At 39.2% G+C, this 11,962-nt stretch overlaps 3 protein-coding genes across 3 annotated transcripts; all 3 read left to right on the top strand.

Annotated features, from left to right (window-relative positions):
- Positions 1–4,715: 4,715 nt before the first annotated feature.
- On the top strand, positions 4,716–6,137 carry LOC145983534 (uncharacterized). Its single transcript, XM_083116611.1, has one exon. The coding sequence runs from the start codon at positions 4,716–4,718 to the stop codon at positions 6,135–6,137; it is 1,422 nt and encodes a 473-aa protein (XP_082972737.1).
- Positions 6,138–6,284: 147 nt separating this feature from the next.
- Positions 6,285–7,706, top strand: LOC145983533 (uncharacterized). Its single transcript, XM_083116609.1, has one exon. It carries the CDS (start codon positions 6,285–6,287, stop codon positions 7,704–7,706), a length of 1,422 nt encoding a protein of 473 aa, XP_082972735.1.
- A 116-nt stretch (positions 7,707–7,822) lies between these two features.
- LOC145983532 (uncharacterized) lies at positions 7,823–8,440 on the top strand. The gene has a single exon (XM_083116608.1). It carries the CDS (start codon positions 7,823–7,825, stop codon positions 8,438–8,440), a length of 618 nt encoding a protein of 205 aa, XP_082972734.1.
- The last annotated feature ends 3,522 nt before the right edge of the window (positions 8,441–11,962 follow it).

The raw sequence follows: 11,962 nt of genomic DNA, 5'->3' as shown, positions 1-11,962 counted from the left end.
TGTCCCTGCAACATCAACGTAAAATATAACTGAACAGTCTGGCTCTTTAATCACCCGAAAGCCATCGGCAGAAATTTAGAACGATTGTACCCATATGGAATCTCACAACCAGCTACTAATGGAAGCATATACAATACCTGCAAGGTAAAATGCTATTCTCATGCCTGCCAGTTACATTATCCCCTCTTCTACAAGGAATATCAATGCAAAATTGAAACCATACATTTTTTAAAAAAATTTAGTTCTTGCGTTTATGATTCGCAAAAATTACATAACAGTAATTCCACTTCACATTTCTTGATTTTAAGTTGTGTCGATATGAAAGTTCCTTAAGTTCAAACAGTATATCCCTCATGAATTTCGAGCTTTGAAAATGCATTTTATTTTTATATAAATGTTTTGAACATCTGAATGCCTGTACACATAGCAAACTGCTTGTAAGGTTGTAAGGAACATGCTTTTAATGCCTGCAAGCAAGAATTTGACTTTCCTTGTGCTTGCATCTGGCATTTTGAAATCGGGGAGGGGAGGTTTTAGGTTCGAATGTGGACCACGTATGAGTGTGTTATTGTTGTTGTACGTTATCTCCTTAATCTAATCATTATTCATTCTCAATATCGCGATTAACTCAAGAAATAAAAATGCGACAAAAATTTAATAAAAAGATAATTTTCCCTGGATGTCGACCAGGATAAATAAATAGGCTTTTGAGAGCTAGCTATCAGTCCCGAAAACTTGATAACATCCCCACAACGATATCTCGAGATAATCAACATCATTTAGCAGCATAAAATTTCAAGACGTATTTTACGTAATACGTTTCTTTGTACCGGATGTCCCCTAAAATTACTATATTTATTGTAATAAGATAATCGGGAGTAATGCTACAGCATAAATGGGAATATTACAGTACTTCTCACTGGCAAGTTTTTTCACCTGCTGTTGAACCAGGGACCTTTAATTACAAGGTGATATCTGTAGGGGGCCCAAAGGTAAGTTCAAAGTTCACTTGACCACCCTTCAAGGAAAAATTACGGCTTATTTTTCCCAAAAAGAATCTGGCGCCTGGTCCCACAGCCATTATAATCCTCTGTGGGGTTATGTGTTGTCCTTACGTGTGCTGAATGCCCCTTTTACAGCTTCAGCTTTTAGCAAAGATTTGGAGATTTTAAGAAAGTTTTATGGATTTTAGTCTTGGCAGGGAGGTCATCTCCGATAGCCTATGTAGGTATGTATATGTGTGTATGTATGTGTGTGTGTGTACAGACACGCAACCCCCAATATATATATACTATGTATGTGTATGTAGGAAAATAGATTGTAAAAATTGGTTTGTGGATTTAAGAACTTGCTCCCCCACTCCGAAATAAGTTCCGACGTCCCTGAAGGAACATACATATTCTGTGAAAAATGACATAATACCAATCACATTATGTGTTGTAAAACGTAACGGAGAACGAATTCAGCGACCCAAAGGGAACTAAAGCAACGTCACGAAACGGGTGGGAAAACCAAATAACCTACCTACAAGTTTCTTGTGAAGACATTAATGTCTGTAAAATATGAGCACTATGTCATGGAAACCTAAGTGCAAAACAGTCTGTTGTCTCGGCTCGGTGAGTTTGGGTAGTTGCAGAATGGTGTCTTTCATTAATCCATAAGGCTGCAAACTTTTCGACAGTGAAATCTTTGATGACTGGACCATTAATGGACACGAATCATTTTTCAGTTGCTTGTTAAATAGTTAAGAAATGGTATAGTACTCTCTGCTATCAATTCCATTCTCTTTGATGGCAATAAGAACATCCCTGTCAGGGAAAAGAATTAATGTTCTTTACCGACGATACATTTCTTGTAGGGGTACATCGACGGCATAACCCCGCTTCTAGTAAATTCGCACACTGTTTATTACCATGAACCATATCTACAAGGAAAGCAACTCGGTGAGTTGTAGAAATTAGAGGTTAATCACAATTTCCATTCGACCTGGGAAAATAACTTCTGACTCCTCGCATTCAAAGGCGAATAGTAGACAGCAGAAATATTCAGAGATATTTGTTGGAAGGCATGGAAAAATTATGTAAGCAAAGCAGGACCCCGAGGAGGAAGAACAACACCACGAAACACGTGTGTCTGTTGGATAAAACCAAGGGCGATATGTAAATCGTTATTGCTCAAGATACAGGAAGTTGCTTTTAAAGTGCGACGTATTTAGCAGTTTAATTTATAAAGAACATGGTGTGTACAGAATGATCGAAATTATAAACATGTCCATGAACGTTTTTCTACTTAAATGCTTAATAGGCAATTGTTCTGTGAGAATATTAAAGTCTTTTGTATTTGAGAAAATACAAGGGTTGGATAAAAAGTAATGGCAACACTGCTGTCCCGTGAAAGGGGTGAGTCACAGCGCCACAAGAGTTTCGTGGCTGATAAAGGAATGTCAGACGAGGAAGTATAGTGGGTGGGAGCGATTGTATGTTTTTCAGTCAAAAACAGCAGTGCTCTGAAGCAGAGGACGATAGTGCAAGCGCCCTAACAATATGTTTAGGCAAGAAGAACAACGTCTCTCAGGCAGACGGTCAACGCACCCTTCTTGCAACACCACCTTCGTCTCACATTAAGAAGGAAGCGACGGCACGGTGTCCCATCATCCTGCTTGACAATGCAAGGTGTCACACTGCGAACAATGTGACGGCGCACCTGCATAACTGGTAGTGGGGGGTACTGGAACATCCGCCGTATTCACCGGTATGAGACCGTGTGATTACGACCGTTTTGTCAAAATGAAGGAACCACTGGGCGGGAACACTACCACACGCGCGAAGCCATCATACGTGCTATAGGGCGGTCACTGCGGGACATCGACAGAGATGGACGCGCTGACGGTGTACGACGCCTTCCATACGTGTGACAGAAGGTCGATGAGATGAGGGGCGATTACTTTGAAGAAATGTAACACGTGCTCCTCTGCCAATACAGTCAAGTACTAATTATACCAGTGTTGCCATTACTTTTTATCCAACCCTTGTTGTTAGAAATAGAAAAGCAGTAATCTGTGTATTTGCTTGATATGAGTATTCTGTGGATGTTTTTTGAGGTGAATATTCTGTGTATTATTTTGCGGGATTATTATTCTGTGACCAGCAAGAGAAATGTCATGCACTGGATGACTGTGTGTGAGATTAAAGCTTAATTTACTTATATTGGTGTTTCGTTTTTAACATTTGGCGACCGTGTGACAGGACAGGGAGACTTTGTGTAAGGCAAAGATTGAGACGCCATGGAAAAGATAAGTAAATTAAGAACAGTAACGAGATCGTCGTTTACGCGCTTAGCGAATAACATTGAAGCGGCGTGCAATGGTGATTGCCCGGATTTAGTGGAAGTGCAGAGTAATTTCCGTTTGTTGCAAGATAAATTCGGAAAATTGCAGGATCTGGACACACAGTACAGTGATTTGTTGATGGACGACGATGTCAAAGAAGAGGATTTGATCGTCGAAGCAGAAAATGCAGATAAGTATGCATGTAACTTTTATCGAATCAAGACTATGGTGGAACAGTTATTAAGTAAACAGGTGTTGAACAATGGTAGTGACGCAGTTAGTGAAACATCGGTAAACTGCAAACGAAAAATCAAATTACCGGTAGTGGAACTTAAAAAAATTTGATAGTAACGTGAAGAACTGGTTACCCTTCTGGAGCCAATTCAAACGAATTGACAAGGACGAGGGCATTGATGATTGTGATAAATTTCAATACCTTGTACAGGCTACCGTACCGGGTTCAAAAGCACGTCAATTTGTAGAAAGTTTTCCCCTCAGTGACGAAAACTATCCCAAGGTCATTGAAGGACTTAAGTCACGTTTCGGCCGTGATGATGTGTTAGTGGAAGTTTATGTTCGTGAACTTTTGAAGTTGGTGTTACGCAACTTAAATGGTGACAGTAAGTTGGAACTAGCTGTTCTTTATGACAAAATGGAATCACAGTTACGAGCATTAAGTACCTTAGGAGTAACGTCAGACAAGTGTGCTGCAATGTTATACCCTCTTGTTGAGTCATGTTTACCGGAAGAATTTTTGCGAGTGTGGCAGAGAAGTGCTGCAAATTCCACTGATTCTAAATTGGAGAGTCGTCTGGAAGAAATAATGTCTTTCCTGAAGAAAGAAGTGGAAAATGAAGAAAAAAAAGCACTTGCTGTAGCTGGGTTTGATCTGAAGAGAAAGAAGGAACGTAGTAGTCGTACTGAATCTATACCCACGGCAGCTGAATTGATTAATTGCAAAGGGGATTCTTCAACGTGTTTATTTTGTGCTGATTCGCATGTTAGTGAGGAGTGTGTGAAGGCAAGCAGTTGGTCCTTTGCGGAAAAAGCTAAGATGCTTAGGGAAAAGGGGTTGTGTTACAGATGTTTGAAAAAGGGCCACCTTAGTCGAAACTGTAGGGTAAAATTAAAATGCAGGATTTGCAAGGGGCAGCATGTTGAAGTGATGTGCTCTGGTCAAAGGACTAAGCAGGGAACAGACTTTCCAGGGAAGCAGACTAAGTCACAGACTGTTGTTGAAAATTCTTTGACGAATAATGAACATGTTGAAACGTTTCTGCAAACATAAGTTGTAAAAATAAGAGTACAAAGTGCTGAAAAATATGTAAGAGCAATCATTGATACTGGTTCGCAACGATCCTACATTTGTACATCTACAGCAAAGGAAATGAATTATGAGGTGGTAAAAAGGGAAAATGTCACACATGCACTTTTTGGTGGCATTCTTTCTGCACATATTTGCTATCGTGTCAGACTGACTAGCATCAGAGGTGATTATGCTTGCAATTTTGAAGCCATGGATCAGCCTAATATTTGTGACAGTGTAACATCTGTTACTGAAGGTCCTTGGTTAGCAGAGTTGAAACGGATAGGTGTAGAAATTTCCGATAGAGAAAATGGTCCAGTGGAAGTTTTAATTGGTGCTGATATAGCTGGTAAAATTTTCACTGGCAAGAAGTTTGCTCTAAAATGTGGATTGGTAGCAATGGAAACACTGCTTGGTTGGATACTAATGGGCAAAGTTACTGCACATGAAAGTCATAGAGTTTCATCAATGATTGCAGCTTCAATGTTCTGTAAGGAAGCCTCGGTTGCAGACTTGTGGAAATTAGATGTTCTTGGTATTACTGATCCTGGAGAAAATAAGTCCAAAATTGAAGCTCAAGAGGCAGTGATGGATTATTTTGAACGAACTCTGACGATTGACGAAGAAGGAAGGTATGAGGTAAAAATGCCATGGGTGGAGGGACACCCACATCTACCTAGTAATTTAGAAATGTGTAAAAGAAGACTGGATATACTTGTTGAAAAACTGAAGAAAGATGACTGTTATGAAGAATATTGTCAGGTTTTCAATGAGTGGCTAGAAGAAGGCATCGTCGAGGAGGTTTCATCTGAAGAGAGAGACACCAAGGGACACTATTTACCTCATAGACATGTTGTAAAATTGAACAGCGAGACCACCAGGATACGCCCTGTGTTTGATGCTTCTGCAAGAGAAAAGGGGTATCACTCGTTGAACCAGTGTTTAGAGAAAGGCATTAATTTGATTGAAATAATTCCTTCAATTCTGACACGTTTTCGGTTACGCAAATTGGGAGTTGTCTCAGATATAAGAAAGGCTTTTCTGCAGATTAGTTTATGTAAAAGCGACCGTAATTTTTTGAGATTTCTTTGGGTAGATGAGAAAGGTGACATAAAGGTTTATCGTCACAAGCGAGTTGTTTTTGGTGTAAGTTGTAGCCCATTTTTATTGTGTGCAGTAATTGAACACCATCTGAATCAAGCTCTGAAAAAATGTAATGAAGAGAGCTGCAGCTATTCCAAGGATATCATTGCACAGCTGTTGCAGAGCTTTTACGTAGATAATTGTGTTACTAGTGTGAACAATGAAGAGGAACTCCACCAGTTTATTGAAGAAGCTAATCATTTGATGGCAGATGCTAAATTTGAACTGCGAGGGTGGGAGTATACCTCACTAGGAAACTTGTCGGAAGATAACAGAATATCTGTATTAGGCTTGGTATGGGAAACAAGAACAGATAATTTGGAATTGAGACCGGAATGTTTCCAAGGAATGAAGTTTTAAGTTGTCTCCAAAAGAGTTATTTTGTCAACTGCCAACAGAATATTTGACCCTATTGGAATTACCTCTCCAGTGACATTGTATCCAAAGATCCTTCTTCAAGAAACATGGTTGTTAAAATTGAGTTGGGATGAAGAAGTGCCCGAAGAAATGGGAAGAAAATTCAGACAGTGGGTTGAAGAATTACATTATTTGAAAGGGCTTGTATTTCCTAGGTGGATTGCTGAAGGCTCGGAAGATTGGAGTTTGCATGTGTTCTGTGATGCTAGTGAAAAGGCATATGCAGCTGTAGTATTCTTGAGAACCATTGCTAAGGGACAAGTCAAGGTGCAATTAGTACAAGCTAAATCAAGGGTAGCTCCGATAAAGAAGTTAACCATACCCCGCTTGGAATTGATGGCAGCTCTTATTGGAGTGAGATTAGCAGCTTCAGTAACCGAATCATTGGACATTGGGGACATACCAATTAATTTTTGGACAGATTCGACTACAGTTCTTGCATGGATTAGACGCAATGATCCGTGGAACACCTTTGTAGGAAATCGTGTGCGTGAAATAAAAACGATGAGCAAGAGAGAATCTTGGAATTATGTACCGGGTATGATGAACTGTGCTGATCTTCCTTCGAGGGGGTGTTCACCCAAACGGTTAATGGAATCAAAATGGTGGGAAGGTCCATTGTGGTTAAAAGAAACTAAGAGCAAATGGCCTGAACAAAGGTATACATGTCAAGAAGAAATTATTGCCCAAGAGAAGAAGAAGACAATTGTATCTAGTTTAGCCAATATTGAAGAAAGGGATGACTGGTACTATCACAGATTTTCCAGATATGAACAGATTGTTCGACTGATAGGGTGGATCAGAAGATTTATTTTCAATTGTCGTCATCCAAAGAACCATAGGACAGCAGAATTGTCAATAGAAGAAGTAAATGCTGCTGAAAAGGTAGTTATTCGACTTGTACAAAGAGATTCTTCTGTCAGTTTGGAAGACAAGAAGCTGAAATCTTTGTGTCCATTTGAAGACAAGGAACAAATCATAAGACTGAAAACTAAAATCCTAGAGCTTACGGATAAAGAAACATTTCGGTGTCCGGCTATCTTGCCAAGCTCACATCCAATTGTGAAGAGGCTTATTTATTCTAAACATATTGAAGCTTGTCATGCAGGTGTACAAGGTCTGATGAGTATTCTTAGAGAACAGTTTTGGATATTGAAAGGCAGAAAAACTATTCGTTCTGTGGTGAAGGGTTGTGTGATTTGTCGGAGACATAATGCTAAGAGACTGGAAGTAATGCCGGTGTCTTTACCTGAACATCGAGTCAGAGATGCAGCAATATTTGAATTAACAGGAGTGGATCTAGCTGGACCTGTTATACTTCAAAGTGGAGAAAAGGCTTGGATTTGCATATTTACTTGTGCTGTTTATAGAGCTGTACATTTAGAGTTAACTTCTGGCTTATCATCTGGAGATTTTATTCAGTCATTTCGAAGATTCATTGCTCGACGAGGTAGACCACTAGTTGTTTACAGTGACAATGGGACGAACTTTGTAGGCACTGAAAATTTGTGAGCAAGCTAGAATGGGAAGATGTAGTTGCTTTTGCAACAATCAAGCGCATTGAGTGGCGATTCAATCCACCCACAGCTGCCTGGTGGGGTGGATGGTGGGAGCGTTTGATCAGACTCATGAAGCAACTATTGAGAAAGATTTTAGGGAAAGCTTCACTGACCTACGAGGAATTTAGTACGGTGTTATGTGATTGTGAAGCTGTCATGAATGCTCGACCACTAACCTACATATCAGAAGATAATTCAGACCTTGAGTCCTTGACGCCCTCCATGTTTCTGCAACAGGTCAGAGAAGTAGGCGTGCCTGACCTCGATGAGATACAGAAGGTAAATCTACATAAACGGTGGAAGTATTGTCAAAGAATTCGTGAGACACTAAGAAGTAGATTTCGCAGTGAATATTTTGGTCAGTTAGTGCAGCATTGGAATGCTAAAAGTTCTTGCAGAGAAGTGAAGGTTGGGGAAGTGGTTCTTGTAGGTAATGACAATTCTAAACGTCTGGACTGGCCTTTAGCACGCATTGTGGAGCTGATACCTGGACATGATGGTGAAGTACGTCTCGTAAGGCTGAGGACTGCAACGGGAATTATGATGAGACCACTACAGCGGGTTTTTCCCTTGGAAATTCAGTCAAGTGAGTTGCCCGAAGTGCCCAAAATGAAGAACACTGAGGAAAAGACAGTACCTGAAAAGGAAAGTGCTCCGAGAGTCATCACCACTCGACTGGGAAGATGAGTGAAGCCTCCACAGAAGCTGAGTTTGTTGGTACAAAACTCATGTTATGAACATTATTGATTGTGTAGAGTCACTAATTGTCTTTGCGTGACTCTAGGTGGGAGAATGTTAGAAATAGAAAAGCAGTAATCTGTGTATTTGCTTGATATGAGTATTCTGTGGATGTTTTTTGAGGTGAATATTCTGTGTATTATTTTGCGGGATTATTATTCTGTGGCCAGCAAGAGAAATGTCATGTACTGGATGACTGTGTGTGAGATTAAAGCTTAATTTACTTATATTGGTGTTTCGTTTTTAACACTTGTATTAGGATACTGCATTTAAGAGAAAATCTACATTTCAGTGTATTTGTGAGCAGGGGTGCCCACAGGGGGCGACTATGGCGCAGACTACGCCCTTTCAAATAACATAAAGTTCAACATTTATATATTTTTCTAAAATATATCTAAAATTTTTACACCTTAAATGTACCATATTTAATCCATTAGATGAGGAAAAGAAGGTACTTAAGGGCAGTGGTGCTCACAGGTGGGATATGTGGACGCCCATTGCGTCCAACCAATTGGGCGGGGGGGGAGATTTTTATTATGATTGATTGATTGATTGATTTTATTTTACTTCGCGTTTTGTGCCTCTTGGCTAATTTGCGAAGATTGGGATGAGTGATGAAATGATGAAATTGATGAATGGACATTTACATTCACAAACAACCATGCGCGAACGGAATTCGAACCCGGGACCCCTGGATTTTTATGATGAAAATTTGATGTGAACAATATGGCATTGACACAAGTTACCATTGCTGCTCTACAGAAGCAATTTGTAGACTATTATCTAGACGGTTGCGAAATTTCTGGTGACTGGGAAATATTTGTTTTGGAGGAGACGACATCCACTCTTCAACATAAACAGTTTGTCTTAAAATTGGTACGGAAATTTTGTTGGGAGGGTTGCGTATTACATTTAAGGGGGCATATATGAAACTGTTCATAAAGTGTTAAATCTTAGATTGTCAATGGATTTCTGTAGCGGAGGAGAGTTCGAATATTATATTTTATACTATAACTACATTACATAACATCACTTCTTAAAATATAATTTTTATAGTGTTGGTATTCTGCTTAATTTATAGCACTTTAAATTGTACTTCTATTTGCAGTATTATTGTACTATTCATACTCTGCATGCTGTAATAATTGTACTAAGTGTACTTCATGCAGAAACACCTTGCACGTTACCCGATAAAACAGAAAAATAAAAATTAATAATATCAAATTCCTTCGCATTTCGAACATCTTGTCACAGGACAATTTTACTTTAATATGTAACATTTGCACTGAAGATAGAATCCACGTAATTATTACTATGGATTACTAAAATAATTATATATCTCTCAAGCAGAGGGGGCAAGTTCTTTGAAGGAGGAACCGTATTAGATTCTCGCCATAAGCTTGCGGTGCCAGAAAATTTTGACCGGGTGGGCAGGAGCCAAATATTGATTAATTAGTTTGGGCAGATAGAAAATATATGATTTTCACAAACACGTATTCTCTCGCCCTATCCTGAATTCCTTTGTATTTCGTTCGCTTTTTGTCTTTGTTGTTGAATGGCTTATTTATATTTTTGCACCATTTTCCTCTACTTGTATTACCCCCCCTTTCTCTCTCTCTCTCTCTCTCTCTCTATCTCCCTCTATCACACACATACATGCGCGCGCACTGGAAATCCGTTCGCCTAATCTTCTGATTAAATTTCCCTCTATCCACTCCAATCTAGGAAAGAGTAGGAAGTGGCTCCATGTCGTCACCTGTCGTAAAGCCGCTTGGCTATCATTCCTATCTTCCCTGTGTCAATCTTGACATAACCTTCCTTATTTCTCTCATTGAAGTGTTCCTTCCCTTCATTGTATCTCCATGCCCATGCCTTTCAACTGCTCACTGTGTACTTCGGTTTGTAAGTGGATATTTTGTCCCATCCCTTTCAATTAGGAAGGTATTTAACATAGGCTATACATAATTAGCTTTGGGATTGGATTGAGTTGGTGTTTTAAGTCCACACATAGTTAGCTGATCGAAGTAGATTAAAATTATTGATTAGATTGATTTGTTTTATTGGACTTCGGTTTTCTTCCACTTTTGGCTAATCGTGAAGATAAGGATGAATTGTGATAAGATGAAATAAATGAAAGGACAGTCACAAACACACATGGACAGATCACAAAATAAGATCCACAGAGGAATATACCGGATGCGAGTACAGACGCCAGAGCCTCGTTAGTCTGCAAAATACAGTGCAGAGTGTAACGTGGAAGAAAGGTTGACATTTGGCTGGCGGATTAGAGTATATTCCTTAATTTATGCGACCATTATGAAAAATATGGAACAAATTCTTTACAAATGAAACAGACACAAGAAGGCTACAAGAAGTAATTTGTATATGTGAAACTACCGCCGTCTCTTGGAGAGGAACAAGACCTAATGCTTCATGGAGAGAAGCAACCTAGCAGCAAAACCATTTGAAATGTAATTTTACCGTTTTAGATTCTGGAAACAAGTTATGCCCAAATTCGACATTACATTTGCTAAAGTTTCAGTTGGCCGCCTTTATTTGCTACTATTGAAATGTTTTTTCATGCGATACAATGTTGTATGCCCCAAACATTAAACATTCAAGGACGATTACAGAAAGTATGATAAACCCCGACATTAGTGAAGAAATACCTTTTGGTTTTTGTCCATAATTCAAATGAATGATTTTCAATATGCAATTTTAATAATATTATGAGTTCTTAACTGAAAAGAGCAGTGCTTCTTCGTTGAGGCTTAACGAATGATTATTTTACTTGTCTCATAGGAGTGTTCCAAATCGATACGTGTAGCCGCCTACTTGAATCATTGTATATAATTAATGCCTGTTAGAAAAGTTTTTAAAGTACTTTTGTTCATTCTGCATTAAACTTCCCTCGCATAAAAACATGATTTTTCACACAAAACAAAACTAAAAATTACAAAGATAAACGAATATACATTAAATTTGGCACACACAGGAGATGCACTATGTAGATTTTCAGCGAAAATCGAGCCTCCAAAATGTGCAATATGTGCAAAATGAACATCGAAAAATCGATGTCATCACTTGGTTAATAATCGTGACCTGACCGATGCAGGAAAAAGACATGCTCGATGTGGTTCAATTTAAATAGCCCGTATCGTACGCGTTTAACCCTTAGTACGTCGCGCGGTCTGACGAAAGTAAGTCCAGTGTCGCCGAGGCTTTGAGCGCGAAATTTGAATTCGTATACATAATGGAGAAAAATCGTAATGCCCCAACCGTGGGGGGTTACGGGCGGGGGCTGCATCCCCCGAATTTCAATGAAACAAACATAAAAATGTGGAGTTTGCCCCCTCTTCTCCAGCTACTTTGGGGAGAAAACCATAACTTTTGCTTTTTTCTCAAAGAATGGACCTTCCGCAACAGAATGAAACTTGATTCATTTTCGTGGGTGCAATACAATTTGAATAA

This window comes from Lepisma saccharinum, unplaced genomic scaffold, assembly GCF_977018435.1.
Source record: "Lepisma saccharinum unplaced genomic scaffold, izLepSacc3.1 HAP1_SCAFFOLD_1186, whole genome shotgun sequence".
Taxonomy (NCBI): Eukaryota; Metazoa; Arthropoda; class Insecta; order Zygentoma; family Lepismatidae; genus Lepisma; species Lepisma saccharinum.
This window is presented reverse-complemented; position numbering and strand designations above follow the sequence as displayed.

Bases quoted from the DNA above. Each gene is read 5' to 3' on its own strand.
- LOC145983534 (XM_083116611.1), top strand. From the start codon at position 4,716: ATGAATTATGAGGTGGTAAAAAGGGAAAATGTCACACATGCACTTTTT.
- LOC145983533 (XM_083116609.1), top strand. From the start codon at position 6,285: ATGGGAAGAAAATTCAGACAGTGGGTTGAAGAATTACATTATTTGAAA.
- LOC145983532 (XM_083116608.1), top strand. From the start codon at position 7,823: ATGAAGCAACTATTGAGAAAGATTTTAGGGAAAGCTTCACTGACCTAC.